At 34.0% G+C, this 14319-nt stretch overlaps 1 protein-coding gene across 2 annotated transcripts in view; it reads left to right on the top strand.

Annotated features, from left to right (window-relative positions):
- Positions 1-13579, top strand: part of LOC138710834 (serine-rich adhesin for platelets-like) — an 83098-nt gene extending 69519 nt beyond the window's left edge. For both annotated transcript variants that reach the window (XM_069841978.1, XM_069841979.1), the window contains exon 3: positions 12713-13579. Coding sequence is in view for 1 of the 2 variants with exons in the window: in XM_069841979.1 (XP_069698080.1) it covers positions 12713-12749 (37 nt within the window). In the remaining variant the exon portion in view is untranslated. The remainder of the gene's footprint in view (positions 1-12712) is intronic.
- Positions 13580-14319: the final 740 nt, after the last annotated feature.

The raw sequence follows: 14319 nt of genomic DNA on the forward strand, positions 1-14319 counted from the left end.
ACTATTTTTTTAACTTCCTTTGTAGTATAACATATTAAGAAGGGAAAGATAATTAATTATAATTGTAATTAATTTTAATTTCCTGTTAAGGAAAATATTACTGTGATTTTCACAGATGAACACTTCATTAATATCAATCTTAATTCTTTATTTAACTTCCTTTGTAGTATAATATATTTAGAAGGGGATAATCATTAATTCTAATTGTAATTAATTTTAATTTCATATTAAGATAAATACTACTACGGCTTTTCAGAGATGACCACTTCGTTAATTTTTAATTGTAATTATTTATTTAACTTTCTTTCTAATAGAACGTACTAGAAAGCGAATGATAATGTATTCTAACTATAATTAATGTTGCCTTCCTGTTAAAGTAAATAGGTTGTTTAGAGATCATGAGTTTTAATGTAACGTCGTTTTTAAGCCGTACACAGTTTGCTTCTATAAAAAAATTGAATGCACGGATGAATTACAGGAAAGTACGCAATAACTCAGAAGCGAATAACTCTGATTTGCTGCATGTCGAAATAAATAATAAGCTTACCAGGGAACCGATAAGAAACGTTTGAATACAAACAGCCTTTGTAATATTAAACTTTACTTCCGGGTGAATTGAGGCACAGTAGGCTATTATGTGAACCTTAATTATTTCACAAGCTTTTAGCTACAGTATTTCAAAAGCGTCTATGAGAAAGCAGATATGCCGTGCGAGTATTGGTGCCACATCTTTGCATCTAAACGTTCATAAACGTTACATTTAATGGAAGTCTTTCAACGTTTGCCATTCGTTTCTATTAAGTTCCGACATTATGTCACATGCTACCGACGTGAATTATTGGCAGGTATATGAAATCCTCAGCATAAGTTTTCAAAGACCTTTGGTTTACGTCTGAATTTTCCGCACTCTGAATTTAGAATCTAGTCGTATTTCATTTCCGTCGGACATAAAATACGCAGCCTTCTCTCTTGAAGCTTTATGCGGATTATTGAAGAGAATGCATTATATCAAAGGAGATTAATTCGTTCGAAGGTTCACTATGAGCCGAATGTCGTAATTAGAATTTGTGGTGGATGAAGACGGTGTTGGAACAGGCTTTTCGAATGTGCCCTTGTTTCTCCTAAAGTCATTTCATAATTTATCTATCACCTTCACATTGCTCCTTTGGTAGCTCAGTTGGTAGTATCGGCGTACAATGGTCGCTGACCTGAGTTCAAATGACGGCCGTGGTTCAGTTGCATTTAAGGAAGACAAAATAAATATTCTCCCGTTTATGCCTTCGACATTTCATCAACGCTCTATATAATACCCTTCTATTATTGATATGGCTTTTTAATGATATTTCTTTCCGGTGTTTCCAACAAGTATCGCTATCAGAAAAGCTATTAAATAATTAATTCATTCTTCTGCTCAAGGGCAGGTCTTTCACTGCAAACCCAACTTTCTCGAATCTTTCTTATTTTCTGCTTTCCTCTTTGTATCCTGATATGATTCATATATCTTAATGTCGTCTATCGTCTAATACAGGCATGTCAGAAATCAGACTCTAAAGGTAAGCGTTCACTACATCGTATCGCCCTCATCGGACGAATCGCACGGATCGGAAAAAGACTATCTTTGCTGTAATTGTTATGTAACCGCATTCACTACATTGTATCGGACGCATCGGCTATCGGCAAATCCGTCCACGTTTCTCGGATGGGCAACTTTTCCGATGCGTGCGATCATGGCCTTCTTTAATAAATCAATTTTAATTGGTCAACTGTTACTATTATGTTGTGCCATGTTCAGTGTCGCGCCAAAATGGCAGACGGAAAACTTATTTCGCGTGTAGAAAATTGCGAAGAATTATACAATTTGAGGCGTTCCCATTACAGTAATCAAGTCGTTTCTTGCAAATATATTATGTAACCAATATTTCTTTCGTTTCTTCCTCTTCAATTAAGACGCATGAAGCAATTACAAATTCTTATTCGCTAACAGACGTAATTAATAGACCTAACCTTAACTCCTCTGCTTTCAGTAATGTCAATATCGTACGACGTCATGTTTTAAACAGCTGATAGGGGAATCCGATGAGGCGATGCGGTGGAGCCGTTACAGTAAACGCACTGCACTTAAAATATCCGTTGCGTGCGATTCGTACGAGGAGTGCGATACGATGTAGTGAACGCTTACCTTAAATGTGCAGTTATGTGCGCGGATCGCCGGTCTGTGCAGGTTACATCAATCAAGCGTTGCTCTTACCCGTTCTTAGCTGGAGGGGTGTACAATATTCTATTCTGCGCTGCTAGGGTTTGATTAAATAGACATTTGGACATTATAAACATAGTTAGCAGAACGAAAAAAACACAGTTATTATCAGTGTCTATATTTGACAATTATTGTAATACAAGAAACTTTAGGCTTACTCAGTTATACTTCACAAAGTAGTGGTTTGTAAAGCATAATTTATTAATATGATTTTTATACAGCATTTGAAGAAAAAAAATTGCAGTAGTTTCGAAACAACAAGAAACGAACAAGTATTTCATTTTACGTAGTAGGCACTAATTATTTTAAAGTAATAGACCCTACTCTTTCATTGTTCGTCAAGCATTATTATTTACTGTGACCATTGGTACACAAATGTTGAAGAAAATATTATACTCCCAATTAATTACATGCAGTAGGACATTGTGAAGTTTTTACACTGAAATCATTTCTTTCCTGTATGTCAATATAAATTAATATTAATATTAATATTAATAAATATAAATTAAGCTTAGAATTTAAATTCACACATAGTTTATTTGAAAACGTTGAGACCAAGTATTGAAAAGTTGGGAGCGTTACTCAAAGAAATTAAAAGTGTAGTTCACAAGCTGTGAAGCGACGATATTCTCTTTATGTCAGATTTAAAGATTTATTAATATAAGTATATTGAATTAATATTGTGACGTGAGATGGAAAATTTGCCATTATATATTTTTCCAGAAAATTTTTCCGCTTTGCAAATAGTTGTTTTCTTCTCTCCTTACAACCTCAAGAGCCTCACATGTATTCCTCACTATATTCTCATCACTTACCAGTTTATGAAATGAAAGTCGTAAGTCGTCTAACCTTTGATGGCTGTGTTAGTACAGACTCCAAAACAACGCCATTGTCAAGTACGTTTTGCCGTGATTAAGAAATAAGCGCTGGCAATATCATATTTTGAGAACTTTATTAATCTGATCTTAATTGTCACCTCACAACACTATTACCTCGACATAGGTTGATTAAAGCCTTTCATTTTAAAATAATAATTATTGTTGGCTGAGGAAAACATTATAATAATTATGTCATATGGTTAGTAATTTTTCTCCGTTATCTGTCAACTCCTCACTTTATTTATCATAACTCATTCACAGACACAGCCAAATCGGCACTCGTACTGAAACTGTGTTACTGAAACAAAAGCGGCTGCAGGTATTGTATAGCCTGTCGCGTTCCCCTCCAAGGCGATTCACTCCCTCCAGACAGGGGGATAGAGAGTGCACATCGCACAGAGGCAGTTGTACAATGTGCGCGACTACACAATGTGCAGGGTTTTGACATACCTGATCTAATATCTTCTTCTGCTCCGAACTCTTCCCCCGTTCACCATTCCTTCCAGTGCGTCCTTCAGTAGGCAGTTTCTTATTAGCCAGTGACCCAACCAATTCCTTTTCCTCTTCCTGATCAGTTTCAGCATCATTCTTTCTTCACCCACTCTTTCCAACACAGCTTCATTTCTTATTCTGTCTGTCCACTTCACACGTTCCATTCCTCTCCATATCCACATTTCAAATGCTTCTATTCGTCATATCCCGTGGGCTCCTTAAAAGAAATATATGTCTCAAATAACTTCTCTTTCAGTTCCCAAAATTTGTCGGTTTAATTATTATACATCCTGTACAGTTAAAATATTCAACGGACAAATTTAACACACATAATTCCCTTGCGTACTATTAATGTGCTCAGAGTTGACTGAAAGCAAGTGATTCAATTAACAGAAATGAAACAGTGCTGCCACAGTAATGTAAATAAACCCCAGTTATGGGAGAGTCGGGTAAAGTTTTGGACACAGCGCCTCTACTGTGTATCAGAGGCACTATCAGACTATTTCTCTTGCCGACGACAATCCAGTTTTATAAATTATTTTCAGCTGAGATATATTTACTTGTTTCGATTTCTTAGACATTTTCCCAAATAGGAATCAAGGCGTAGGCTATTATTATATCTGGTTCACTATTGATTCGTATTTTTGTATATAATTTTCTAGCTTTGGGTGTATAGGTCCAATTAATCTTGCCAATATTAAATTTATGCAAAGATAAACGAGTATATTTCAGTCTTATGTTCTAGCATAACCGACATTTAAGACATGTAACTGTCTTATATTTCTCAGTTTATGGATATTGTTACATGTATAAACTGTTATACAAAAGTGAATAATTTATTAATCTAGAAAATATATGAGAACCAACTTCTGTGAAATAAAGGTTGGCATGTCTGATCGTGTAAAGAGCGGCCTGTGTTCTAATCCTGGTTGGGACAAGTTACATGGTTCAGTTTTTTTCTCGGATTCTCCCTCAGCCCATTAAGAGCAAATCCTGGGTATCTTTAGGCGCTGGACCCTGGACTCATTTCGCTGGAATTGACATCTTCATTTCACACAAACGCTAGATAATCATCGCAGTTGATTAAGCATTGTGAAATAACCAGTTAAAAATATGTAAGAGATTTCATTTATAAACTTCTCCTATTACATAATATTGAAAGTAATAACACTGAACAACAAGAATTTTGCTCGGACTTAAAACATTGTGTCCCTTATGGTTTGGTGTGAACTGAATCCGAAAATGCATCTCATTTCTTCGTATCCGTAAGGTTTTTAAGATATACTATGATTTCACTTTTCGATAAGCGCTCTTCCAGGAAACATCTGGCGCGAGTTGGGGGTTGTAAACCAAAGCTAATGCATTTTAGGAGTTTATGACCTATTGCCGATTTCTTATGGTTGTTGACATGTTCTTTTGTACTTCAAATAAATAAACGGATATTGGTGCCTTCCATTCAGTAACTATCATAACAGTTCAAAGTGAGGTCTACGCAATGAACAAACAAGGGTGTGGATTTCAGTATTTAAAGGAAAAGTTTACCAGTTTGAGTGAAGGCAAATTAAAAGAGGACATTTTCATCGGTCCACAAATTCACAAAGTTATTGCTGATCCTTTGCTTGAGGAAGAACTTTCCGTTACAGAAAAAATGACATAGCGCGTTTTCAAAGATGTTTGCTCAAATTTCCTTGGAAATTCTAGAGCAAACAACAACATCGAAATTGTGGAAACCATGTTAAGTGCATATGAGAAAATGGAGCGTAATATATCTCTCAAAAATACACTTTTTTGCATTTTCATTTTGATTTCTTTCCTCCTAATCTTGGAGCGGTAAACGACCAGAATGGGGAAAGATTTCATCAAGAAATATCTGAAATGGAAAGGCGATATAAAGGAAGATGATCATCCAGCATGCTTGCAGACTATTGATGGTTCCTTGTAAAAGACAGTCCCGGGTCTGGTTATAAACTGAAGTCATCCAGAAAATCTTTTTAAATGATTAGTTCAAATTTCGAGATTTTTCTCATTCTACACATGAAATAATTTTATTGTTGTGTTTTTTATGTTTTAAACTATGTAACGTCATTTTTGTATCCAGTAAACATTTTCAAATATTATGAGGTATTCTGAATCCTTAGTCTGTTGTAATTTTATCAGTAGCAGTGAAAAATAAAAAAAATTAAAAGTTTTTTATAAAAAATTCAATTCACTTTCCCCGGAAAATGGTGCGTGATGGGGCAATTTGGATTTTAAATTCAGATTTAGGGTACACATATTAGTAATATTCACCTATTTTTATTTCGAAGCAAGACAAAAAGTAAAAACTTGTTGTTCAGTGTAATCAATTGTCTGGTTTAGGGTTTTAAATCTTGTTTTAAATCAGAATTGAAGTTTCAGTTGTGAAGGAAATATAATATTTCACATTTTCATATTTTGTCAAAATAAATTTAATATGTTGGTAATTTTTTTTTTTTTCATATTATGCCAGTCACTAATAATTGGTTAGGTAAATTTTAGGCTTTTACCCTTCAAAATATTTGCCTTCAACGAAACGGTGTAAAACGGAGTGAGACAAGTGACCAACAGGCTTGGAACTCACATAGATCCTTTTCTCAGCCTTTAATTCCTTTGCAAGTATGCGTGATCGCGTACCATTTAACTCTTTCTCCTCCCATTTCCTCTTCTTTCACCATTCACTAGCATTATCACACCTTAAAACCTCAGAATTGACTATGCAAGTTGGATGGTAACCCCTGCACCAAAATGAAACGGGTAATAGATCATGAGTAAAAATCTGAAAAACCTGAGTAAGTGTTTTCTCTAATATTCACCATTTTAGAGCAAATCGTTGTGTTTCTATGAAGTATTTGGGAACAGCACGGCTACTCTAGCAAGCGCGGTGTGCAATCCTTACATTCCCCTCTCCCATTGCTATACTCTGTCGGTGACGCACGATAGTGCCCTGCGTCGCAAGATTTGTTGTCACAATTTTCGAATTTATTAAATTTAAATTCATGGCTGAACGGTTTAATTTGCAAAAAAAGATTCAGGTCATTAACTGTTTAGCTTATTTTTACGTATCTGCTTATATAGCAATCAGCCATTTCTCTCGGGCCATTATCGCAATAGAGCGCTGCAAACATTGGGAGAATACTATTTTTTTTCTGCTTAACGGTGCTTAATTGAAATAAAAGTTTGATGAAAATGTTGTTATAATATTTAATATCTAGAATCACCTCTTAAATCTATCCTCTTCCGTCCTGTACAGTAATAAAGGTACAGAGCGATCCAAGAGTCGCACACATTAAAATGCCTATATTGAGTAGTGCAGTTGGAAAATGCTATCGGCTACTGCTAGATAGCATCATGGGTATTAACAGCAACAAATCTAGGCGTCATTGTGATGTGTATGTATACACTGACGCTTGCAGTAGTCCTTCGTTTATTGCTCCGCAAACATGTCGTTTTCCCAAGAGCAACGAGTTTTCATTGTTGAACATTATTTTTCCAGTCGTTTTTAACCCAGATTTTCCTGACGTTCTTCCAGAAGGACGGAATGCTTGGCCTAAGAAATAGTTCAGGAACATCTGGGTTTCAAGCACGTGTTGTAGACGAATTTCGTAAGAATTATCCGATGTGGTAGTGCCTAACAATTCCACCATAACGAGATTAATCGCCCGTTTTAGGGAATGTGGATCAGTGGTTCTTGACAATGATGAACGTGATTGTTGGTTCCAGGAGGACAATGCTACATGTCACACATCTAATGAAACCATACAGATTTTGCACGAGTTTTTTTGTGAACGTATCATTTCTCAAGGATTATGGTCCCCACGTTCCCCCGATTTGACGTCTCCAGATTTCTTCCTGTGGGGTTAATTTAAAGGAAGGGAACTAAAGAGGAGCGTAACAACAGAGATTAACAACATCAATGTACGCGTGCTCAAAAATGTGGCCGCAAACGTGGTAAAAAGAGTTCGTACATGCATTTCTGAACGGGGCTGCCATTTTCAGCATATGTTGTGAAAAATGATGTAACTCATATGAAAACTGATGTAAATAAACTTAATAAATTCATCTTTATAAATATATGTGAACGTATTATTAAGAAGTGCGCGACTTTTGGATCGCTCTGTATTTTGAATAAAGAATTGCAATCAAAGCTCTTCTCTAAATAACGTCTGTAGTTGAAAAACATTAAAGAAAAAATTAAGTGAAAATTAATCATATCATAATCTCTTATTGCAAATTGTATTGCAATGTAATTTCAATTAAATAATTATATATCACTAATAGTTTCCTCATACTCTCTGAATACCATATTTAGTTGAAAATTATGTATAAATGAAGAGTTACAATTCTTCAGCCCGTCTCTATGAATCAACTCTTCGATTTAAAAGAAATATTAAGATATTCTTCTTCTTCTTCAACTTCAGGGTATAGGCCTTAAGGCCTGTTCCGACTTCAAAGGATGTCATCTATCCAGCGGGTTCTAGGTCTTCCAGCGCTTCTCCTACCAGTAGGTTTGTAATTGAGAAGGATTTTAGGAAGTCTATAATATTCCATACGTTGGATGTGTTCGTACCAGTTTTGTTTTTGTGCTTGTACCCGCTCATAAAGATTATATATCTGTAATCTATTGCGTATATCTTCACTTTTTTGTTTATCTAATAATGTGAGGCCTGCAACACTTCGAAGAAATTTCATTTCGCTGCTTTCTAATTTTCTCTTGTTATTTCTGTTTAGTGTCCAATTTTCGCAGCCATAGGTGAGTAATGGGACTGCAAGTGTTTTATACAATTTTAGTTGTTTTTCAGGTAACGTTTTATTTTTTAGTGTTCTTACAATTGTTCCACACATTCTTTGAAATGTAAAAATATTAAAATATATTAAAATATAAAGAATTATATTTGTTATACATTACAATATTTAATAATGAAACCCCAGATCGTAGGCATAAACATATTGACATTAATTAATTTGACCTGGGGACCAGGATTCAATTCCCGGGGCTCAGAGGCGAGCCAGCAACGCCCCCGGCACATTGTCTCATAGACTACAACATCCTAGGCAAGGGATGGAGGTCCATTGTACTGTCTTTCTATGTATTCTGTTTATGTGTAGCTAACATTAAACTTTTTACTTGCAGTATTGTTTGTCAAAGTGTTTGTATTAAAAATTTGTGAGTTAAATATTTATCAATTTAAGATTATTAGGACCATCTAACTCGTATTTTAGTAGTAGGGTAAAGTTGCCTATTTCCGTGATACTTTTTTAAAATTGAATGCCAGTCAAAGCTTTGCCGTTCGACCATAGCGCCAGACATCTTTTTCGAAAGAGTGTATCTTTCGCCTACAGTTGAGACATCGGTGAACTTCCTAGCAAGATACCCAACCCCGTGACATTCAGTGGAAAAAACGTATCACGGAATTAGGAGTATCACGGAATTAGGCAACTTGACCCTAATCAGTTTAACGATAATATTAAGCATCCTGTCCACAGCAGCATTTCATAGAAGGCTATATGTATTATTTCTTTATTTGAAACTGTTTAACATTATGTATACAGTATGTCTCATAAGTGCGATGGTAAAAAATTGCAAGGATGAAACGCCCGCACTAATATGCACAAAAAAGTCTCAGTCAACATGTATTGGCAAATGAAATGCAATTTATTGGAAATGTATTGTTAATTTCTGACACTGACTTGTTTGTTTATACGCATACTCATTTCGTCACTTTCCCTTTCTAGACGTTTTGAGGAACCTGCATTTTAAAGCTTCATTTTGCTGTGTTAATCCAATTAAAACACTCTAATTTGAAATTTATAATATATTATGAAACATCAATAACAGAATCGAGAGTAATTTCAACGATTCTTTGATTTTCTATAGCAACATAGAGCTTTAAAATACAGGTTTATAAAAAAATTTAAAATTTTCCTTTTGAACTGGACCGTCAAAATATTCATGCAGCGTTGTTGAATGTCATGAATTCACCTATAGAATAGAAGGCGTGAGAATTTAGGTTCTTCTTTAATTTGGCCCTATATAATCTTATGTTTTGAATTTGATTTTTTATATCCATAGTGAGACTATTAAAAATGTTTACTGCCATAGTATAACGCACTCCTTTTTGATAGCACGATAGACTTGCCGATGCGGTATGAAAGTAATTTTGACGAGTATTTATGCTATGAATAATTGAATCAGTTACAAAGTTTTCACAATTAATATACAAGTAAGTTTATTAATGAAAATGTATATTGACAAGCCATGGGTAGGCCTATTATTTGTAGTTATTTTGAAAATTGGTCCTACACGATTCCCTAGATTTGTCACATACTATTTTTATAATTACTTTTTAGTGTTACCATCTGTAGAATTTTTCAAGAATGTTATTCCAAAAACTAATTGCCGCGTGGAAGTGTGCAAAATATATTGTTCTTAAGGTACTGATATGTATTGCATGTTGCATAGATCTAATAGCAAAACAGCAAAACAATGTAGTTTCAAAGCCGGGTAATAGGATCGCTAGTACACTCGTAGTTCAAGATTAATTGAAGGGTTCAGCCATAGTAGCCAAGCGCCATTTATTTAAAACTGAGAAAACGAGGGTTAAAGTTAATTTAATACCATAGTTTAATGAAGATTGACATATAATTTAGTTTTAGTGTGCATGCTTTATATTACTTGCCATATATTTTCTTAAATTATGGTAATCACTTAATTTTAACCCTTGTTTTCTCAGTTTTTAATAAATGGCGCTTGGCCCACTATGGCTCTGAACTCTTCAATTAAATGTTGTGGAATTGGTCAACATCAATTCCGGTCTTTTATGTTATCAAGCGTTTCCCAGAACAAGAATGAAGATTAGAGAATACTTGAACCTGAAATTTGCGTTTTAAAAAATTGAACGGGGTTAATGCATCCCTCGGAACCCGTTTCACTCACATTTGTAGCGAAAATTAATTGACATTGTCTCCCGATAAAACGAAAAGATATATACCGCATATTATATAATCTGCAAATGGAATTAAGTCATTAGTTTCTGGGGCTAATGAAAATAATATGTCATAGAGGTTAGGTATTAGGGAATGAAGTTTCATCGAGGAAAGAACGAATTACACGATTAATTTACCAATGAGAAAAGTGAATTTGAAAATTAATTACCTACATTTCACATACTTCGTTTTTAGCCTGGTTCTCAAGTAGAAACTCAAATTTAACAGAATTTAGACTTGGTAATTTTTTTGGTGATATGGTGATTAATATATTTGTTATTTAATCTGAAGTTCGTTGGTTCTAGCTCTGCTGATGAACATTCTATTGTGCGCGGTAAAAAGGAAATGTCATAAATTGCAAGTTTTCAGTAGAGCAAAAGCAAAGTTTGAAATCAGGAACAATATCATTATGATGGGCTATAACTCTGACCCTCTACTTACTTCATTATGGAAGAGAATATACATATGCCCTTTATACCATCTGTTGCATGTAACTGCATATTATATTGGCATTTTTGTTGTTACTCTTTAACTGTGTATTCATCATTTAAGGAACTATTTTTTTGCTGTCTCATGTTATCGCTTTCAATTATTTCACCACCACATGGTCGTAAGCAAGCTAGGATCTGAAGGGAAGATAGACTTTATAATCTCTATATGAATTAGGAAATGGAACCTCGAACACCAAGTATAAAGTTGAGTCTGGGATTATTCTGATCTTCCATTAAGTTTGAAATTCTTCACTGTTTCCAATGGTATGTTTGAAAGACTACTCTCTTGTCCGCATTTAAAATTTTCACTATTTAAAATGTGAAATCTTTGAAGGTATATACCAGATTTTCCATGTAACATCAATAATCGTTTTAGAATAAAATTTGCATTTACAGTAGATACTTAAAAGAAAATCGATCTTGAACAGTTGAAAAAAAAACTGATTTCTTTAGTACTTTTTCACTCTTGCGCCAATTTTGATTCCATTTTTCAATATGTTTTCTTTTGTTCGACCGCCCCTTGTTCTTATATGAACGATACTTTTGATTTCATATTTAAATAAGTTTTACTCTGACTATTCCACGCCATGTAACTGTGTATTTGTAAATAAGCATGACTATAAATATTTTTCATCTTTTGTAAATAGTGTATATGCTAAATTTTAATGTACAAATCCATAAATGTATTTACATTAAATTGTTAAAGCTACAACCCTAATATACCTATGAGTGAAATAGGATTCTGGTATTTCGGATATTCAATAATAATAATAATAATAATAATAATAATAATAATAATAATAATAATAATAATAATAATGTTTTCAGTGGTAGACCGATTATTGCTCTTCATAGTCACAAGCGTAATACAAATAATAGTTCAGACTTGTGGAGTAACGGTTAGCGTGTCTGGCCGTGAAACCAGGTGGCCCGCGTTCGAATCCCGGTCGGGGAAATTTACCTGGTTGAGGATTTTTCCGGGGTTTCCTCTCAACCCAATATGAGCAAATGCTGGGTAACTTTCAGTGCTGGACCCCGGACTCATTTCGCTGTCGTTATCACCTTCATTTCATTCAGACGCTAAATAACCTGAGATGTTGATACAGCGTCGTAAAATAACCTATTGAAATAAAAAAAATCAAATAATCCACTCTTGATATAAAGAGATGTTAGAAATTACGAATTAATTCAGAGAGAAAACTTCTTCACCATACCAAAATATTTATCTCTCTTTATGGAAATATTATCGGATGCATCTCAATCACATAGTGTGATCTAAATGTGTTTTTCACAATAATAACTATATTTTAGAGACGCACTGAAGTGTAGAATTCACCACCGTGTTTAAAAATGTAAAATAGCATTCATTAAAATGGCAGGGAATAAATAAAATATTTTATTCATAGCTTCTTCGTATTCTTATTCTTGTTATTTTAGGAAATATAATGTAATGGTATGCATTGGTGCGTGCCCGTTCTTAAATTTTTAACCACAACAAGCAAAATATTTAGTTCATTTTAGGGCTTGAACTTTCGGATTGTAATTTTATTATTTTTGTTAATGATTATTAATACCAATTTTCTTTTCTGTTTCAGTATCCTACCAAGAGGTCTGAAATATGCAGATTTCTAGAGTGGTCTTTCATCGAAAAGTCACGTCACCGACATAGATGGTAGAACTTGTTTCGATATTTGGTGGATTTGTGACTGAAAGAACAAGCAGTGCAATTAAGTTAATGGAAAGTTACATTGTGTCAGCAGATTCGAGTGAACTCCGTCAACCTGTCTGTCACTTTGACATTTCTTGAACCAAAACAGGAGTAGAAAAGTGAATTTACGGTATGGAATGTAAATCTTTACCACCATTAAACATAGTGTGATCCGTCCTCATATATAACTTCCCATGGATGCAATTAATTTGCATATTATGTTAGTATATGAATCCTGAGGGGAACACACAGACTGCTACACGCTATCTGCGATATAATAATGAGCAGTACTTGGTTACAATATTTAACCATAAATCAATGAAATTTGTTGACCCTCCCTGTACATATATGATGGATGATGAGCAATAACAACATATGTTAAATGAGGTACCGTACCTAACGATCTTGTTTACAAATTACTATATAAATTTAACATTATCCATTAATGTATGTACAATTGTATAATAGCGGGATTGTAACTACATAGAATTAGCATAAATAATATTGTTTTACATTGTAATCACTGTTAATTCTACCTGTATATTAAATAAATGTTTGAGGTCTGTTTTATTTCATGTACAGAAGGAATATTTTAAAGGTGTTAAACTGCTTAAGTGCTACATTATGTTCTTGTTCTCCAAATATCCGTTATAGACTTCTTGACTTAAAATGTAATGTACTTAATAAAAGTACTTCTGTATTTAATTGTTTACGTCTTTTATAATGATCACCATTTGTTAATAAATCACTTATTTTGGGCTTTGGTGCTTCTCCTATAGACCTATCTACCACAATTTTACAAGAGGAGGTACTGAATGTAAAACTCGATATTGTTTGATATCCATAAAATGTCCTTATCAAGAGTAGAGTCTAATGCGCCTAGAAGATAAGCTATTAAAACTTTTTTTCAAACAATGCCGACGTTATATTTCTTGATTAGGCAACAGTTATAGTCCGGATCAGCTTACTTAATACCCTAAGGGTGAAACCTAACCATATTCCCCCCATTACTACATATGCTAGTGGATTATGGTGATTTTATAGTTTAAAGGTTGAATTTTCTTTTGCAAACTTCGTTTCGAATTTCGGTACTGAGAAATACTACAACTGGTAGTGATTTTCTAACTGTTACGTTGGCAGCAGTAACAGCCGTTGACAGTAGTGAAATTTTATAAAATTAAAATTGTTCTAGATTCCTGAGCCGATTACTGGAAGATAGTGAAATTTAATGATTAATTAGGCCTAATATCAGTATTGATATTAATACATAATAGTTACTTTGTGTGTTGCGTTGCGTTGTGGTTAGAATTCAAGATTATAGTCGTATAAGTGAAAATAAATGTAACATACGGTGTGAGACATGCATTCGGGTGATTGATAGAAATGCCATTTCACATTTTAATTAATTTCTTTCGTGTTTAGATTTTTATTACAATAATTCCAAAGAAAGATAGTAGCATGACAGTGACTTCTCGAAAGAAGAAAGCGTGTGGC

The sequence above is a fragment of the Periplaneta americana genome, chromosome 12 (genome assembly GCF_040183065.1).
Source record: "Periplaneta americana isolate PAMFEO1 chromosome 12, P.americana_PAMFEO1_priV1, whole genome shotgun sequence".
NCBI classification, from domain to species: Eukaryota; Metazoa; Arthropoda; class Insecta; order Blattodea; family Blattidae; genus Periplaneta; species Periplaneta americana.